General features: G+C 38.9%; 1 protein-coding gene across 1 annotated transcript; it reads left to right on the forward strand.

The window, feature by feature from the left end:
• Window positions 1-870: 870 nt before the first annotated feature.
• LOC102114472 (hyaluronidase 4) lies at window positions 871-19,091 on the forward strand. The gene is made up of 5 exons (XM_088055246.1): window positions 871-976; window positions 6,799-6,914; window positions 10,001-10,954; window positions 17,458-17,547; window positions 18,663-19,091. The coding sequence occupies exons 3-5, from the start codon at window positions 10,037-10,039 to the stop codon at window positions 19,089-19,091; spliced, it is 1,437 nt and encodes a 478-aa protein (XP_087911372.1). The 5' UTR covers window positions 871-976; window positions 6,799-6,914; window positions 10,001-10,036.
• The last annotated feature ends 1,535 nt before the right edge of the window (window positions 19,092-20,626 follow it).

The following is a 20,626-nucleotide window of genomic DNA, read 5'->3' on the forward strand; positions in this document are numbered from 1 at the left end:
AGATAAGGAAACCCAGGGTTTCCTTCTTTTACACTTCCAGTTCCCACATGGGGATATGGACATTTTAGACCTCTTAGTCTGCATTTTTAGGTTACACAAATGCCTTGGACCATCTAGCTAGTCCCTAGCTCTGTACATAGAGACTCTTTCTATCCATCCCTATACATCTGGTGGGGGTTTGACTGGTCATGGTGGTGGCGTGTAGGTGTTGTCATGCTGGCCCACTTTAAAAGCCTCTTTACTGTGATATCACTGGTCCCTTGTGCCCTTCTTTGTTCACTCACATCATCCCATGGCATGCAGACACTGGGATCAGGAAATGGTGGTCCCTGGGATCCGCTTCCATGTGTCCTGTTCAAGGAATAGCAAAGACTGAGCATTTCATATTTAGTTTTAGGGAGGATTATGAACAAATGATAGAAACATGGAATGAGTTTGGAAAAATCATCCCTGAGGAACACCACTAGTGACTAGCTGCCAACTGGATTTGAGTCCATTCACCACCAATCTTTGGACTCAGCCACCCAGCCAGTTTTTAAAATAACTCTTTGTGAGATATTTTGTTTGCTTGGTTTTCCCAGCATCCCTGTTTCTCCCCATGCTGCAGTGACCTAGATGTCCCTTCTGCTAATGCCTGTCGCTGCTGAGTCCAGTGTGTAACTCTCAAAATGCAATTCCTCTCAAACACCAGTCTGGTTGATCCCATACCAGGTCATAAAAGCAGGCGATACAAAATTATTACAAAAAGGCCCCAGATGCTTACAAGCAATATATCTACCTTTTAAATGAATTTATTTACTCATTTTACAATTATATGATGCGTGCTTAGGTAAAATTCTACTCTCATCTTCAAATGCCCTCAGTTTCTCATTAGTTAAAAGCCCACTCATTAGGAGGAGCACATTCCTGGGACAAACACATCAGCTGTTGTAAATTGTTTCAGCAAAGTTTTCTGCTATTCATTGATTTTACGGAGGTAAGTGCCATGTTATTTACTTAATTAACAACCAGTAAAGACAAAGTTTTTGCTTCTGCTTGCAGTCTACCACTTAGGAAGGATTTCTCTATTGTATTCTGTATCATGTCAATTCTAGATTGCATTTTATTTGTTGGTTTGTATTTTTACCTATAACACTCCAATATGTAACTGCAATATGTAATTGTAAGCAATTTTGGGTTAGAAAACTGATACTGACATGCTGTTTGTGAATAAAATTCACATTTCAAAAAAAAGAGTAATGTTTTGACTTCAAGGATATTTAAGAATCCGATTTATCAATTTAGCTCTTAAATGCACTGGGCTGTGCGTGCAACACTGCTCACCCAGAGGACAGCTAATGGTATGCTGTTTGAGTATTTAATCCCATATGAATAATAAAAAAATATTTCTTTCATTAGAAGAAAAGCATTTAGGGAAATTGTTTCAAAATGGCAGTCACACCTATGAACAGTGTGTTTTAAAATAGTCTCAAGAGGAGCCCAAAAGAAGATGCAGGATGCAGTTCCTTGTTTGAAAATGAGTTTATTCATTAATGATTTGTGTCAATGTATTATGCTGGGTTTTTGTAGAGCTAGAGGTATTTTAAATTCATTTATTTGAAACAATGTAGACAACAAACTAAGCTGTCTATTGGCATGCAAATAAAGTGTAGAGTTAATTTCACCTCAAACACTTTATGCATATCTTCCAAATTGTCTTGAGTTTCTGTTGCCAAAGTGTAAGATTCCCTTTTGTATTTCCCAAAGAACAGTAATTATTTACTGCAAGCAGAGATTTACAGTGGAAATACACAAATGTTTTAAGAGTTTGCCAACATATTAGGATTTTTTAACTGACTAAAGGTACATTTTTCCTCTCACAAGATTATAAATGCTTAATAACTCCATGAATTCAACTGGAATATTTCCAAATTTATACCCCTCAATTAATTTCAATTGAATTTTCTTGAATTACACTATCTGAAAGCATAATTTATCTTTTTGTGAAGTGAAGTTAATTTAGCTTAGAGCATTTTCTCAAGAATAAGCCAAGGCCTGATTGTAGGCATTCTCTCTGTTATCAATTTGACTTAATTTTCTCTCTTATAAGTGCCTCTAATAACAATAAACCTTTCAGAAAATGAATGTGTGAATTTAGCAGATGGTGTGAAAGAAGCTAAACTATTTTAAATGCTTTGCAACAATGTAAACTCATGTATTATTTATCATACAGTGTTACTCATTCATACATTCTTATAAGCCATTAAAATTCCATGCCAGAAGGCAGGATGTATTCTATTAGTGCCAATTAATGTTCATGGTCTTCGGTTAAGAATATTTAGTAATAAAATGAGAAGGAAAATCTATAAAAAGTGAGAACTTCTTTGCAGAATGCGGGTGGTTGGCACCACCACTTTAATTTTCACCCATTGAAGGTCAGAGACAGAAGAGTGTACTGAACAATGCTAAGGACATTAGTCTTAATTATTCAGGGAATTAAGGCTTTAACAGCTCTGATAATCAATATGGCTCTTCTAAAAGGTATAACCCACCAATTTATTTTTCCCTTTTATTCTTTGCATATGGAGAAGAAATAAATATTAAATTGAATGTAAAAGTTCATGCTTTTGACATAAATTTTGCAACTTTTAATATTGGAGTATTTTTTTCCTAGAATACTTTTGTCTTCAGTTTATAATGCAATAGAAGTAGATGGACTGGAATTGAAAATAACAATGCATCAGGCTTTTACATAAAAAAATTAGAACAGGGATTAATGTATTAGATGCAAGCTAAATTCATATATTTGATAAAGAAAATGGTATAATATTCCAGATGTTGAGTGGTTTCTTCCACCCACAAAATACTTCTTTTACTCAATCCTTCACTAATTGAAAAATTGTTTGTGGCACATATAAATTTAATCTCCCTGAGACAGATTTAAACCATATTACTTTATCTTCCTCTGGTATTCAAAGTGTCATCAATAATCTGCAGTGATTTAAAATGACAGCACAATCTTTTAACTAGAATAATACTGGGAATTATGACCTGCATCTTTATTTTCCCTCTGTCAATGTGCTGAGTAGCCCTCAATCCTGCTGGTACTAATGAAACAGCTTGGCATAAGAAGCAATGTGCATGAGCATGTAACAGTCTGGCCTCTAAGAGCTAGAGACAAAGGATTTACAGGTAGATGAGGATAGACAAAGTCATAGGAAATACTAAAATGGTTATTCTTAATAGAATGATTTCAGGCTCCATGGGAGCAATATTTTGTCAATAGCAGTTTGCTCCAGTTGATTTCCATGCTTCCTTGCAGCCTTTTCTCTCAGTTTAAGGCATGACACCAGCTGCACATAACAGAACGAATAAAACTAAACAGGAAATGCCTAAGCAAAACTCTGCCCCAAAAATGATTTACTGTAAATCTGTGATACGCACCAAAGAATGTCCTCTGGCATTTTCCGCTTGCTTTTACAAGAATAATCCACAGTTCACAAAAACGTCAGCAAAGATAGCATATGCTTGAATCCCCTTGTCCTTGGTCTTTGAACTTCTTTTCATGCATTTTGCATGAAAATAAAGAGATGCTACTCCATGCTTTGCTACCTGGTATTTATGCTCTTCCCTGGTATTGGAAGTGAACCGTAATATGTCAATCATACGTTCATTTCTGAACTTTGATCTTTATGGAAGATAACAAACATAGAATCATTGAATCACAGAATTATAGAATGGTTTGGGTTGGAAAAGACCTTAAATATCATCCACTTCCAACCCTCCTGTCACGGGCAGGGCTGCCACCCACTAGATCAGGTCACTGATCACTAGATCAAAGCCACATCCAACCTGGCCTTGAACATTTCCAGGGATGGGACACCCACAGCTTCTCTGGGCAACCTGTTCCAGAGCCTCACCACCTTCACAGTGAAGAATTTGTTCCCTGCATCTAATCTAATCTTACTGTCTTTCAGTTTGAAGCCATTCCCCCATGTTCTTTCACTACATTCTCTTGTAAAAAGTTCTCCATCTCCCTTGTAGGCACCCATTACGTACCAGGAGGCTGCTCTCAGGTCACCCCAGAGCCTTCTGTTCTCCAGGCAGAACAACCCCAAATCTCTCAGCTTGTCTTTATAGGAGATGCTCTGATTATCTGAGCATCTTCATAACCCCCTTCTGGATACACTGGGACAAATCCATGTCCCTCTTATATTGGGGTTCCTGGAGCTGGCTGCAGCATTCCAGGTGGGGTCTCACAGGGACAGAGCAGAGAGGCAGAACCAGCTCCTCTGACTGCAGGTCATTATTCTCTTCATGCAGCCCTGGGTGTGGTTGGCTTTCTGGGCTGCAAACACAGGGTGCTGGGTCATGTTGAGCTTCTCATCCACCAACACCCCCAGGTCCTTCTCCTCAGGATGTTACTGTCCTGTTCACTTTTAAATTCACTTTTTAACTTGGGATCCAATCTGAGAAATATAACTGGAGAATAACAAAGGTATGTGAGTCAAGAGACTAAAAAATGGTAGTTGGGAGGGTACAGTGGGTGCTTAATCTCTCTCTAATGCAGTTTTACATTTTGGACCACAGAAGGTTTCAGGATAGAATACTTCTGTTAAGATGGTATTCTCTGTCCATTTTTCCACGTTACTAATGCAAGCCATTATTCAATAAAAACAGGAAAAGTGAGACTTTTAGCATAATTTTCAAGCAGAATAATAACAACAGAGTGAGACCAAAACAGAGGCAGGCTGGACAGATTTGTTCACTCCTGTGTTTCCTAAGACAGAGAAATAGACAAACATGGGTAGATAAACACACTGTAAATTCATATGATATGCATATAAATTATACCTCATAGAGAATAATGTATTCATGCACAAGATTTTCCAAATTATTTGCAAGCAACTTTGAAATGTGATTGTGTGACAAAAAAAACCCCTTAAATACAGTTGAAATGTTTGTATTTATTAGCCATAAGAAACTTCTACACCAAATTAGGTCAGTCTACATTCAAAAAAGGACACTTCTAGCTGCCAATTTTATATATTCCTTGGTAAAATTCAAACAATTCAGTTTCATTTTTTCCATTTTTGGCATCAGATTTTTTTTCTTTTCCTAGAAAAATAATTTCCTACAAATATGAGAAATACTAGTTAAAATGAATATGTTTACCATGAAACAAAGTGTGAAGTATGCTCAGCAGCTGCAAGATAGGAGGCAATAGCACATATGAGAGGCTGAAACAAACTTGGGAAAATGTTGTAAACTTGGTTTAGATCACAAAACATTACCTTTTTTTTTTTTTTTTGAAAAATTACCTTTCCTCTGTGAATTAATTGTACTCTTTCCTATCCTGGATTTTAAATTTTGTTGATCACATACTGCTTATGAGGATGTCATAAGTGTCTGTTGCCATAGGAACTACAGCTTTTATATTTTTTTTAAAGTTTGTTTCTGAATTTTGAAGTAATTATTGAGTTCCATGACAGATGTGCAGTATAACAATACTTCACAGATTAAACCAATCTGTCATAGCTAATTGTGTGGACTATACTTCAAGTCAGCACATAGATGAGGATAAAATGAGAGGATGAATTTGCTGGCTGTTGTGAAGTTATGTTGTCTGGTTATATGACCAACATAAAAATCATAATATGCAGCAGCTGAAATGTCATGTGTTGCAGTGCAAAAAATGCTGGGATAATCAATAAAAACCATTAGAGAAGAAGGACTGTCCATCTAGAAAACAACATTGATCTGTGTTGGAATGCATGGTGTGCAAATAGGTTTCTTTAGCATAAGAGTCTATATTTTTATGAATTTAAGTGGTATATTTTGTAATCAAGGTGTGCAATTAAGATGTCTAGTTCAGTTGTTTTCAACTGTTTGGAAATCAAAATAGAGTGGAATTCTGAGTAATAAACACAGCTGAGTACAGATTGGACTAAGTTAACAGCAGTTGCATGGGATATGTTTGCAATTTTAACAAAAATCATGAGAGGAATATGCAGAAATTAACTGATCTTTTGTATTCAAGAAATGGCAAATTCAAACTTATTAAATGATACATTGAAGTCCAGCCATAACCTGCTTCATCCTAAACTGCATAACAGAAACTGAGAAAAATAGAAAACTACGTGTTTTATTGCACAGTGAAAACTGATCCAGAATTTCCTGAACACTATAAAAGAAACCTCATCAACTCTGCTAGATTTGTGATCAGACCCCATTTCATTCACTTATGAAGAACTCATTTTTTGTTTTTAGAATATAGAGCAGAAACTCTGAGAGCATATTCTACTCTGAAAACACTGTAGTGCCACAGAAAGCTATCTGCATGTTTGGGAAGCTAAACTGACCATGATAATGTGTCATTGAATTAAAAAAAAAAAAGATAAAAAAGGAGAATTTGAACCACAGTTGATAATGAGCTTCAGGGACGAATCGTTATTGTCTGTGCTCATTAAAAACAGGGATTAAAGCAGTCCAATTAGTGCCCATGCATGAGAGTAAAGAGGACAAAGTCCAAAGACAGAGCAATGGAAATTGTAATAAAAGATGTTTTGTTCTTGTTTAGAGGTTCCTTCATGCATTTGTGAAACAACAGATATTTTTTTTTCTCATCACTCAGAACTACAGGCTTGTCTGCTTCTTTGAAAACTTGTTCCCCTTGCCTTTAGAAGACTTTTTAAAGAAAAAGTATCTGTAATTAAATTCCCATCTGCAAATAACATCAGAATTAATTGCAGATTAATGCAACTGTATTGGAACTTCTTCAAATGATGATTTTTTTCTTCTAATTATCTCCCTTTTCAGGAACTGTGTGTATGGTAATATCTCCTGTGTGGAATAAAAGGTAGCACAAAAAGTGAGGTGCTTTGCAAGGAAATGCAGTGCTTTAATTGCAGTGAGATTCTTTAGCCATCTAAAAGGTAGGTACGTTATCTGTGCACTTGCCATCTTAATTAGATTAATAGAGATAGCTGGGTGGCTAATTCCATATAGCTTTAAATAAGGAATTTATAGCAACTTTCAGAGGTATCAAGTATTCACTAGAGGATCCTGAATGACTGTCATTGACCAGGTGCTGACTTCTAAACAGCTTGAGCAGGATTAGACAGATTTCTGCCCCTTTTCTGTGGGATTTTTTGTGGATTGCAGGTGCAGAAATCTGCATGTCTAGAGTTCAGCAACATGTTCACCTTTCTTTGGAATTTCCAAGATTTGGTCAATCCATATCTAGAGAATTATTTGACATTTCTTGAGATAAACATTTTCATTTTGTCACTTGTGATGTTTTGTCCTGAATGACTAGCTCTGGGGGTGAGCCAGATGACCTGCAGATGTCCCTTCCAACTTCAACTACTCTGTTATTTAAAGTCTTGTCAGGGACTTTAAAATCTTGTCAGGCACTAAGAATTGCCCAAAATTACTAAATTCAGCAAAAAAACCTTAAAATTACCCTGCAATATTATCTCATGATCTAACTCTGTTATGATTTATTATCTTCAATGTTCTAATGTTTAGGGCTCTCAGATCTAAACAAGAACTGTACTGTATTAGTCATCATTATCTAACAAAATGGTCTAATTATATGTACATAATAACACAAGGCTGAACAATCCAGCATTTGGATTGTGGGAATAGGAAGCTGGGATCTTTTCCTAGATCTTTTCTTACACAGAAATTCACTAAACTTCTTCTCCTTTTTCCTGGTGCTCTTCCATTTCATCTGAGCTACCACTTCTTGAGAAAACCAGTGTTTATCTTAATGGATTTGTTCACATGTACTGGAAAGCAATCCAGTCCAAACCATGAAAAATCACTTACCAGTGTAGTAAGATCATTTGATGCGTCAAAGAGGAAATGCAGAGTACTGTGGTGCATTCCTCAGTTTGTATAAAACAGGAAGGGAAAGGCAGTTTTTGTGTCTTGTTTGTTTGCTTGTTTGTTTGTTTTTCTCAGACCATGTCATTACTTAGATGATTATGCAAGAGTGCAGGAAAATGGAGAAAAAAATACCAGCTGCAAGCATAAAAATTCCTTCCAACATATCAATGGAGTGAAAATAACCTTCCATCCTTTTTCAGCAGGCAGGCTTTTAAGTGTTGGCTTGGTGGCAATGGGCCATTTCACCCAAGGATGTTGTCCTTAATAGGATCTAGAGGATTATGAACAAAAATTTAAAACTTGGGTGCTAAATCTATATTTATGTCTACAAAAGCATCCAGAGAGGGTAAGGAAACAACGGAGCATAACTCTCTAGTTTGGTAGTGAGGTCTTGCTCCTGGGGAATCCTGCATTTTGGCTTCTTGCAGTCCTGCCCTTCACTCCTTGCCCCAGCCACTGTTTCATGCAAATTGCTTCCTTCTCATCTTGGGAAGGTGCTCTCATATCAGACCACAGGTGAAGGAACTCAGTGCTTTTCTGGGATTGGGGATGGAAAAACACAAAACTGAGGATAGAGAAGGGCTGTTCTGTAGGAGACATAAGGACAAAGTAGAGTTTAAGGGAAAGGTAGAAAAGTAGGAGAGCAGTGTCAGACAGGAAAAGATCCTTCAAACCCAAAGGATGGAAGAATGGCATGGAGGATGACAAATGACAGAGGAAGAAATCCTGGTTTAAGTAACTATTAGAGCAAACATTTTCAAACAGGGGAAAGCTCCTTTAGTCTTGAAGAGGAATTTAGCGATTAACCGATGTTAACTGAGGAAATACCGAGCACAAGTAAAGCTAGACTTTACAGGCAAGGAAAGAAATCACTAAAACGGAAGGGAAACATCCAGTGTCAGGACATTTAAAATTCATGTGCCTGGTGCATGAATTAAACCTGCAGTACACACAGTGATTGCAGTGATTTAACATGTGCCTAAAATGCTGAATGATAGAAAACAACAATTGAGATTATAACTATTTCATGCTATATATATTCATAGAGAAACCTTTTTAGTGATCTCTGTATCATAAAAAGATCAGCAAAGAAATCTGAATAACAAACACAGGACAGAGCTGAGTTGTGTTTCTTGGTGACAAGACTGGAGCAGAGACAGATTTTGGAGCAGAGGCAGATTCTGGAGCAGCCACTTGTGGACAGTGGGTGAGCAGCTGCCCCATCAGGTGCAAAGTAGGCATGTGTCCAGGGCACCAGCAGCCTTGCATCTCTGACAGCTCCCAGAGTACTGCAGCCCCAAGCCAGGGTATCAGGGAAAACATCAGACTCTGAAAGGAAAAATTAAGATGAACACCACTCATTTCTACAAAGTAGCCCCTTTTTCAAATATACAACATGTTCTTTCAGCTAGTTCAGATTTGCTTAACGTAATTTATCTTCTTTAACATACAGATATTTAATTTGCCTTCAGAATAAGTAGCTTAGACCACTAAGTCATTAGTAGTATCCCTCTTCTAGCCTGCAGATTGATTATCACACTTGCATCTATTAATTTAGAAAATGAAAATGAAATTCAGGGGTGGATAACAATAATTTCATATCCTGAAAACTGCAGAGTTTCTCAGTTGTGTTCATTAATCTGTGTAAGGTAGAAGTGTCTGCCTTTCCCTTAAATTACCTTTCCTGTTGTGACCATTTGAATACACAGATAGTAAAGGCTGTAGCCCTGCTGTGATGATCTTTTAGGCAAGTCAGATTGACCACAGCAAAGCTTGTTTGGAAGCTGAAATTTCAAATTAGTGCACATTCTTTTTTTATACCATCATTTTAAGTTATTGCTTTATTATCTAGTTTTGTAGACATGAGGGAGAAAAGAAATGTTAAGGAAAGGTCTGAATCAACTGTCTGAGGACTCCGGGTGAAAAGCAAGTGAAGCTTCCAGACAGTGTAGTCTCAAAGCATTTCAAATTAGTGTTAACTTTTACAAGATCAGTTTTGCACTTTTCCCTCTTTGTGCTGAGTTTGATATTATCAAAAGCAAGTCAAACCAAAAGGCATTCATTCCCTTATCATCAAATCTGCCTCCATGCTGTCCCTCTAACATCTTACCTTGGTTTTGTTTTCAAGGGCACGTCATAGCAATTTCCCCCAGCAAAGCAAGCCATGGCTGTTGGGGTCATGCAGTGGGTGGTGATGGTGCTGCTGGCTCTGGCTGATGCTTACCTGCCGAAACCAGCACGGGCCCCTCTGGTCCTGCACAAGCCCTTCCTGGTTGTCTGGAACGCGCCAACCGAGCAGTGCAGGCTGCGGTACAAGGTGGACCTGGATCTCGGCGTTTTTGACATTGCATCCAACATCAATGAGACTCTGAGTGGATCCAACGTGACAATCTTCTATCACACTCACCTGGGATACTATCCCTACTACTCAGATAACGGAGATCCCGTTAATGGAGGGGTGCCCCAGAACGAAAGCCTTATCAAACACCTTAGCAAAGCAAAGTCTGACATTGACTATTGCATACCCATGAAGAAATTTCAGGGACTTGCAGTCATTGACTGGGAAAACTGGAGGCCCCAGTGGGATAGGAACTGGGGCAATAAAAGCATTTATAGAAATAAATCTCTCGAGATTGTTAGGAGACGGCATCCTCGGTGGTCAGAGGACAAAATTAGGAAAGTGGCTAAAGAGGAATTTGAAAATGCTGGCAGGAGTTTTATGAATAACACCATCCTTCTGGCTGAGCATATGAGACCAAACGGTTTGTGGGGTTACTATCTTTACCCAGACTGCTACAATTACGATTACAAGGAACACCCCCAGAGATACACAGGGAAATGCCCACCCATTGAGTCTTTCCGCAATGACCTCCTGCTCTGGCTGTGGAAGGAAAGCACGGCTCTCTACCCTTCTGTATACCTGGATTATATACTGAAGTCAAGTCCAAATGCACTAAAATTTGTTCACTATCGGGTTAAAGAGGCGATACGTGTTGCCTCAATTGCCAGAAATGACTATGTTTTGCCTGTGTTTGTTTACTCCAGACCGTTTTATGCCTATACTTTTCATGTTTTAACAGAGGTAAGCAGACAGACTTCTTTCAAAATTTAGAAATTAGAAATAGCCTCTTAGAAAATAAAATATGTTGTCCTGTATAAAAGCACTTATGCATTTGTTTTTCATATTTAAGGCAGCCCCCTGAGAGGAAGTACTGTAGCCATGGCACAAAACTCTATGCCTTTCAAAAATTAAGATTGCAGTGGTTTGGTCTACCTCTGTGAGATAGTGTTGTATATTTTTAATGAAGGTAGTTTAGAAAGACAGTACAAAGAAATATATTTCTTAAGGAAATAATTCATTCTGATATTTTTATTCTTCAGGGCAGCTTGTGAAATGAGCTTGACAGATTTTGTGAAGTTTAAAATTAATTAGTGCAATGGAAAGATAAACTTTCATGAGACAGGAGCCTCAGGCTTTTTTGTTTCTTTATGCAAATGAAAATTCATTCAGTATAGAAATAAACTAGTCAAGTAAAGTAATCTGTCCTGGAGTTCCTAACTCCTGCATGATGAGCACTGGCCATCTATCTCACTTTTCAGAGGTACAACATTCTCACATCTAACATTTAGTGTTAGACTGTGGAGTTCTTTTATTAAAGAAACCCAGTTTTTGAGTCATGCAATGTTCCATCAACCAGTGATCAAGTGCAATAAATATGTAGTGGCCACAAAGCTGATGGTAAATTATATATGTTCAAATCTCAGACTTTCTGGATAAGTAATGATGGTTGTTGCTCTGACTTTGTTTATGCACATAATAGGGACGCACAGACACTTATTCATTTTTCTAATAGTTGCCTCAAGTGCCAAAAGTTTTTCTTTGGTTTCTATCAATTCCATGAGAAAGGAGAAAATCTGTGACAGGGAACTCATAGAAATAATCCCTTGATGACATAGGGCATATGGGGGTGCTCCCTCCCTTTATTTCATGGAAAGCTGCATGGGAGATTCCTTCTAATGCTGCCAGAGACAAGTTCTTGGTTCAAACCCCAACAGAGAAAGAGAGAGAAGCGGCAGGGAAAAGGAAAAGTTCAGTCCAGTGAACCACAGGCTGTGGGGGGCTTCAGCCTGGAGCTGGAGATGAGGAGGTGCAGCAGAACCCTGAGAACCTGAGAAATATTTCAGGCTGACCCCAGGAAACAAATGTTACTTTCAGGCTGCCCCTAGGAAGTAAATTGTACATAGAAGTAATTGGAATTTGGTCTGGTTCATTTTCAGCAATCAGGAGCTCTCTGGAGGTGTTTTCTCTGTGGAAATCACAGGTGGTACTAGATGACTCAGAAATCATGGGCAGATAGGCCAGTCTAGTCCTGAAGGCAAGGAGTCACTGGGGTCAGTACAGGCAGGATGTCACCCAGAACACCCTCACTGAAGAACTCAGGCTAGGAAATACATAAGAATTCTTCAATGCAGTCTGTAATAATACATTTTTATAAAATTAATTAGTCCCTTGATCAATATAAAAATACCATGAATGTTACTGTAAGCTATGAAAACTAGCATGCTGTTACCAGTTATGTGTGAGTTCAAAATCTGTGGTGGTACATAGTCACTGTTTCACCTGAAGCTATTTTCTGAACAGTACAGTGGTAATTTGAAGTGATGCTCCTCTCAGGTTACATTCTTTAACTCACCAGCCTGCAGCATGTAGCCATTTACTTTTGGATGCTTGAAAGATTGTTTTATTACTCTGCAGCTAGAAAAGATCTTTGCATAGCCAGAGAAACATATTTGGATTATGCACCACTACGTATTTTCTAATTAGGACAGCATGGGCAGGGTACTCAACATGGGACAGGGCTTAATGGGACAGTGTCCAGACTACACACATCATCTGTGAGAACAGCTTGGATCTGACAGGAACTTGCAGGGCTGTATTTAAAAACCTTCTACATAGAAATGATCCAGAAAATTATGTTCTTGTATTCTTTCATAGCCCTGGAGACACTGGGATAATTTAAATGCAGTTTTGTGTGTTCAGGCTTTAGACTAGATTGGAGCTTCTCATTTGACCCATGCCATACCCCCGAGTGATGCTCACAAAGTTACAAACAATGCATGAAACCTCTGAGCTCCAGAAACAACATGAATGGAGGTGACAAGGAAAGGTCCCAGGACAATGACATCCAGGCTAAATGGCCACAGAGAAAATGAGACAGTAGGCAGATGGGATAGTTACCTGACCTCTGGCAGGGACTGGGCCAGGACAACCACAGCCTGGCTCCATTTAGCTGTGCAAGAGCTGTACTTTCTATTCCAACTGAAACACTACTGACATTCAAGACTTGTGTGCAAGCCCTTCTGTACAAAGGGCTTATGTGAAATTGCACAGTGGAGTCAGAAAAAATGGTTGTAAGTCAGAGTCACTGAGGAAGAGACACAGGTCTATCAAACCTTCAAAGAGATGAAAGGCCCAGACAGATGCTGTAGCTGTGTGTGCTGTACCTTTCACCCTGACTGCATCTGAAAATCAGGTGAGTTGTGCATAAGATGTCTGAGAAATTAATCCTGCTTTTTATCTTGGAAACAATTTATAGATTCTGAATTAGGATCCAAATCATTATGAAAGGTTTTTGTATTTGCTAGAAATGTGTATAAGCAGTTTGCCATCTGTAGGGTATTTAGAAACTTTCTGCTTAGACAATTCACTGCTAAGTGTGTGGGAGAAGGAAGTTGCACAGTAGCATCTGTGCTTCCTGACTAGATGTCTGGAATCATTAATAAAGCAGGATGACAACTGACAAATTATTAGTAATGGATATCAACCCTGTTGTTCCCCTGCAGATGGAATTCTCTGATGACCAGGTGTGCATGTGTATAGAGACCAACCCCTGCAACCATGCTAGGCTTGAACTACTATTGCTGAACACAGTAAACTCTTGTCTGAAACTAAGGCTCTTCAAGGTTACAGATACACTTACTTTTCTTTCCTCAACATGTAACTAGAACTGACTGTCTTGATCCATCTCGAGCTCCAAAACTGATGGTTTAGTTCACCTCCTATCCTTTTAAGGTCCAGTGCAGTGACTTGGGTGATCTAAATACAAAGAAACATTGATAGACACTAGAGCCCCCTCCTCCCTGCAAGTCAGGTGTCCATTTGGGGATGGCCCAGCATAGTCTTGAGGACCTTAGTTAGTTGCACACTTCCCCCAAAAGCTTGAACAAGAATGAGCATCAAAATGGAAGTCTTTGTTGACTTGTTAATCATTTGGACAAATACAAGTTGCCAAAGTCTGATACAAGGATCAAATTAGGATTCACCAGCTAGATAAATGCTAAGATATTAATATTTAAAATACCTATTTTTTTATTTAAATTGCATGTTTTCTTCCATATGGGACTTTAATTACATTCTCAAAGAAGAGCCATGCCAGTGAGTCCCCACCAGTGCCAAGCTGTGCTGTGTGAGAAGGGACACTTGGTTCAGTCCCAAAACCAGGACTACAGTTTCTGAGGCTGCTGGTGGAGTTCATGCTCACACAGTTCTTCCTCGAGGCTCCTCCTTATCTCTGGTCCAAATTTGCCATGCTCAGCTATTAGGAAGAGGCACATATCTTTCCTTTTCTCAAAATACCCAAATGAAGAATGAAACCTTTATTTTCTAACCCTCTCTGTGGCAGAGGAGGAGAAGGAAGTAGGGGTGGTGTCTCCTTCTTTCTATGACTCTCCGCTGGTCAGAGCATCTGCCTCGGGTGCAGAAGCTCTTGGCTCTGTTCTCTTCCCAACCTGCTCAGGATGAATCCAGCACCCTGTGTCAGGCACCAGAAAAGAGTTAAGGAATCATCAGACCAAAAAGAACAAGCAATGAGAGAGCAAAAATAATGCAAGGGTGCAACCTCCTGTCTATAGGTCAGCTGGGGAAGAGCCCTTCTGTGTTGATGGCTCTTGAGGTACTGAGCCTGACACATTAATTCAATAAAAGACATAACTATGCCTGGAAATGGCAGCCAGAAACCTTCAGTCTTTCCTTGTGGGCAGGTTATGTAATTAACACAGATTTATCATAAATGTAGTTAGCTTCCCACTTATTTCTCTTTTTCTCCTCTGAACCTTCATTGTTCTGGTGCACAGTAAAATGGCATCAGACAGAGATGTTGTCTGAAACCTCATGAGGAAGGTAGCCTTCTCTGGGTTATGTATCAGACTAAACTCTTTCTATTTCTCTCTTCTTCTGGGAAGGACCTTTAGCACTTGACCTTTGCTCCAAAGAATACAAAAAGAGGAAATTTAAGGCACAAGGAAAGTGTTTCAATGCAGTCCTATACAATATTTTTGTGACAATATTTTTGTGACACAATATTTTTGTGATGAACTGGTGTTTTCACCAGCATTTAGCACCTGTCCAGGTGCTGTGAGAGTCCTTTAAGAATCCCTAGGAAAACATACCTTCCAATAAAATTCCAAATTCTGGTCTTAGCCCAAGAAAAGTGCTGAATTTCTCAGTGTTGTCGAGGTGGTAATTCTAGATTGCAGGAAAGTGGAAGAGAAGGTGCCCCAGGTGTGAAATTATCAGTGCCATTGGTCTTTACACATCTAAAGGCCTGGATGAAATGTAAGGATTATTTTGTTTCAGTTTTATATCCATACAAATTAGATATGAAGTGCTGTAATATTTTTGTGGACCTGATAAAACTAAAAAAGAAAGATGTGGAATATGGGGTTATAAAAACAAGATTTTCTGACTTCTGGTCAAGCACTCTAATTCCCAGAGCGTATTCCTTACAAAACGTTTATTTTAGTGTTTTCTCAGGTCTTAGTTCATCCAGCAATGGTAAATATTTATTGAATATTTATTCTGATAAGTTTTAATTAATTTCTTAATGAAATCTGGAATGTGTTAGTGCAAAATCGCTCAACCGTCATGTGAATAATGTAGAATCACAGACCACTCTTTTCATCTGGGTAAACTTCATAAAATGTGTTGCAGATGATGAAGGCCCACTTACACAGAGGAATGTATTATTTTGTAATTAATAATAACATGGTTCTTCCCTTCTGTACTTTTGCTTTTTTAAATTTGCCACCACCATTCTGAGATAATTTGGCTGGTATTTTTGATTTTTCTCTAGTTAAAGAGTTGCAAAGACTGTTTAAAAGACCATAAGTATCTTTTTAAAGGAATTTTTTCTTTGTTGAATTGAGAAATGTTGTAATGTCTGTCATTACAAACATTGATCAGGAATTACTTTTTAATGAATTATTGTATACAGAAATGGTTTTAGGTGTAGTTGATTATGCATTGAAATTTTGGGAAAAGGGTTCCTTCCTACATATTTTTTAAGATTTAATTGCATTTTTCTAGACATAATATTCATAATCTCAGAGAATGGCTTTAGGACACTGTCAAGATACATTGCCATGCTGTTGGTAAGGCACTGGTGACTCCTGTTCAACACTCAGGCTGCTCTGGTAGAGCTGTATTATTGCTACTGCCACAACTCAGCTCCTTATTGGTTCAATTCTAAAAGTGGACATGGTTAAATCAAAATACAAATGTGTGTGCATTTAATTTTTTCCCCCTCCACTTGGCACTTGTAGCAGGGAGAGAGGTTCATTTTTCAAAGATATGTTTCTTGGACCATTGGCACTCATGCTGGTAGAAACAGCAGCCCTGTAAGTCTGTTGGCATGGCTAAAGCAGCACGAGTTAGACCCCTGCCTAAAGTCATCAACTGCAACTAGATACTGATCCAGCGATGTGTGGTCATACTTGCCACTTGCCAAAAAATATTACCTAGGTAGGTTTGGTAACCATTCAAAGACTAGTAGATAAAATAGATCACTAAATTCTTACTCTACCAGCTTGGCTGGAGGAACCCTTGTGAATAAACTATAAAGATTTCATTATTTAGTAGGCACACTGATGAATGCTACCTATGCAAACGTTTGTAGAGATACAAAAGAGCTTTCTAAACTAAACAGTTATTTTGATGCCTTAAGTTTTAGCTTTCATATTTTTCATATTCTGTGCTGCCTAGGTATGTAGTTTTGAGCTTCATATTAAGTGTTAGTGAGCTCTCTTCACAGAGTAGGCAGACAGAGCAATTCCTTCTCTAGCTTGAGAGCAAGGATAATTGTTACGAGTTTCAGGCCCAAGAGCATAAACAACAGTGGACTGAAGAGAGAAAACAAGGATGTGACTTCATAACCTGAAGTTGTGATTGGACAATTAACCCCAATGTGCAGATGGACCAAAACTTATAAAAATGTGGGACCTCGTGACCAATGGTCCATTTTGTGACCATTTTTAAATTAATCTTGGGTGTAGCCCTGGCCAGGCTCTTATACTGCCCAAGGTGGCCTTTCAATAAACACCTACTTTATTCTTAACTCTGTCTAGCCTCTGTTCTAAGTCAGCCTTCTAAAGGCATCAGTTCTGTTGTGAAGAATATACCACATCAATGGGTATATTCTGGACCAAAGTTGCCTCTGGGGAAAAAAAAGAAATTATGCTAATAGCCTAGTGATATTTTACTTTTGTATATTTGTTTTTCTCATGTGTGAATTTGGCCTTCTTTTTCAGAGGGATCTGGTCAATACCATTGGGGAAAGCGCGGCTTTGGGAGCTGCTGGAGTTGTTCTCTGGGGCAGCATGCAATATGCCAGCTCAAAGGTCAGTCATATCAGTTCAGCAGTTCTTAGGAATCACCACAATGCCTCTTGTCTGACACCACACCCTCCAGAGCACCTATCTACCTTTGTCAGTGTCATCAGCCAACAACAGAGGATGATGGCTCAGTACTGCTTTCAGGTCTCATTAATTCTGTTAGGCTGAAAAGTCCTGTTGCTCCACAGCACATTGATTTGGGCAGGTCATTTGTAGCTCAGTGGAATAATGAGTCCAGGTGAGGAGAAAGACATGTTTCAAAAAGAGCCATGCAAATATAAGCACAGCTTGTTTTACAGTGTTCTACTTTGTAACTACGGCAGTTGCCCAGATAGACTGGGAAGGAATGGAGGCTGGAGGTGAGGTATTTTCTCCAGTTGCTAATGTTGAAATGCTACATGGAAAATAATGTCACAAGACAAGCCCTAGTTACTTCTCCTAGGTTCTTCAGACTTTCATGAATAAACCTTCTTGAGGAGATGGGAGGCAGCACTGGAGTGTCCCAGGAGGCATGGAATAGCCCCCATTCCTAAACCTGGGCTTTGGTGCCCACTCTGCTTTTCATGCAGTCTGCTCTCCTACTCCTGAAGTCTCTGGCAAAGTACCACTGACTTGGGCAGAGGAACCAGGAGATTTGAACTTGAACTTTCCAATTACAATTGCAGCAACTTCTGCTCTGGTTTATGAAAATTATGTGGCTCCTGGTAAACTGAAGGTATTGGAATGATCAGGGCCAGAGTGGTGACTTAATGGTTAGTCCCATGCACTTTGTCTAGTCAGCAGTTACTAGAAATTTCTACTTAAGGAACCAGTTAGTCTCAAATACGAACCATGTGAACTCTCTTTCTGCTTCCTGGGAGTCCTCCCTACTCTCACACTACATGTTCCTACCAGACACTCAAATAGAAACTAAAGTAGAAGTCAATACTTTTCTAATCGTCCACATGGAATTAAACTCATTTACAACAAATAGATCACTTCAGTATGTAAGTCCAACAAGATCTATCTCAATGGATTACTTTAGGCAAGAACAGCTTAGTACTAGCATCTTTTTAGACGTAATAATCTTGGACATAGTGCTAGATGCTGAGAAATGTGTTGTGGTCTTCTGTTATCCACAGGAGAGCTGCTTGACCGTGAAGCGGTACATTGACGGACCTTTAGGACATTATGTCATTAATGTGACCTCAGCAGCCAAACTCTGCAGCAAAGTTCTCTGCAAGAAGAACGGAAGATGTATCCGCAAAAACAGCGACTCTTCTGCTTATCTCCATTTGTCACCCGCTGATTTTCAGATCCACGGCCACCACTCAGAGAGCGGCCCCAGGTTCTGGGTGACTGGTGAACCCAGCCTGGAGAGTATTGAAGCTATGAAGCAGAGATTTGTTTGTCAGTGTTACCAGGGCTGGACAGGAATATTTTGTGAATTACCTGACCAAAAGCTATTGGAACACTGGGTTCATGTAGTGTTAAGTAGATCAAGAAAACAAAGCTTTTTTATCTTCCTCTTAGGAGCCATGCAGCTTCTTCTGCTTTGTTCTACACATTAAGGTCTTCTAAGGCAGTGCAAGGGAATAAAAATGGTGCCTACAACAGTTCTATTTCTTAAAAAATATATATATTGTAAAGGGAAAAGGCATTAGTGATTAAATAATTTCTTTTTGTTTTAATTATTTTCCACTACTGCAACTTTTTAAGACATTAAAAATTTTGAAAACATTTTTTACCAGCTCCTTTACTCCTTCCTTCTGTTTCACTCGTGTTCAACAGATAAAGATTCTGTTGTTGCAGTGGAAGTTTTACCTGAGGAAAGAAGTTGAATGAACTTGTACAAAGATTCAACCATGTAGAAGTTTAAAAAGAAGAACACAGAACCTCTTTGTTTCAGGGCTGGGTGATTTAACATGGTGGTGAGGACAGTCTTGTGGACCAGGGATTGGGAACTGTTCTCTGCAGCTCTTGCTGAAATCAAGTGGTACCTTGTGTGAGCATCTGCACTGTGCCCAGAGCCACATCCATTGATCCTACTGCTTCTGCACAAGCAATGTGAAAAGTGTAGATTTATACACCAGCACACAGATTTAAAAATTTATATTTGATTCCTGTTACTTCTAGAGGTATCAGTATTTCCAGCATTAGTGTTCTGCCATCAGTTTCAAAGATACTGTCTGTCTGAACATCTCTCAATTACTTTTAGGTGAGGGGATTCTGAGCTCTGAAGGCAGTGTTGGCAGCTGGCAGCCAGCAGAACTTCTGCCTGGGCAGGAAACAGGGAAGTGCTTCCTTGCTCACCCCACCCCCTTGGGAAGGAGGCATCGCTGCTGCCTTTGGAGCTGGTGCAGGTCTTTGCTTTCTGCTGGCTGGTCAGGGAGTGGGAAATGAGAACAGATCCTACTGTCAGTGTGTGTTTCCCTCAGCAGGTCAGGAGAAAATGATGAACTCCATTCATTGAAATATTTTGGCTTGAAGCCTTTGGCTTCAGATGGGGACCTCTCTGAAGGTGGTATAGCTTAATGAACTACTGATTACTGGTTAATTTAGCATCCATAACACGCTGTTCTGTCAGGCTGTGCCATATCCATTTGCAGCTATTCATTGATTCATGTTCATGTGTGAACAAATGTATTCCATCAAAGACCTATCTGTCTTCCACATAGCCTTTCAATAGAATAAACAATGGACTCCTTCACTGAATTGAAGACAAACCCAAGAAATTTCCTATACAACTCTGACTTACAAAAATAATTTTATTTGAGGTTTTTGTATGATGCATTGGACTGAGTATTGTTCCAGATCATGGACACAGACATTAATAAGAAACTCACATGTGAGTCTAAAACTTCTTTTTTGCCCATACTAGTGTCTATATTGATCATCCGTGGCCTGACTACATTGCTTACATTACACAGTACCCAAATCCTGTAGCAGTTTGATTAAAATCAGAAAAGTTCTGTGGAGAAGATATTCAACTGTGTAAGGCAGTCTGAATCTGGCTCTTATCCAGGCCCCCTTCTTGACACTGTCCTAAATTATTTTAAACATTAACATATTTTTATGAATTATAATCTTCTGTATTATCTGTAAT

The sequence above is a fragment of the Pseudopodoces humilis genome, chromosome 5 (assembly GCF_049639895.1).
Source record: "Pseudopodoces humilis isolate 2021_Gansu_Grassland_sample_001 chromosome 5, ASM4963989v1, whole genome shotgun sequence".
NCBI classification, from domain to species: domain Eukaryota; kingdom Metazoa; phylum Chordata; class Aves; order Passeriformes; family Paridae; genus Pseudopodoces; species Pseudopodoces humilis.

Excerpts from the sequence above, each read along its gene's own strand:
- LOC102114472 (XM_088055246.1), top strand. The coding sequence starts at position 10,037 with ATGGCTGTTGGGGTCATGCAGTGGGTGGTGATGGTGCTGCTGGCTCTG. Across the intron at positions 10,955-17,457 it reads CTTTTCATGTTTTAACAGAG|AGGGATCTGGTCAATACCAT; the intron begins GTAAGCAGACAG and ends CTTCTTTTTCAG. Across the intron at positions 17,548-18,662 it reads TGCAATATGCCAGCTCAAAG|GAGAGCTGCTTGACCGTGAA; the intron begins GTCAGTCATATC and ends TGTTATCCACAG.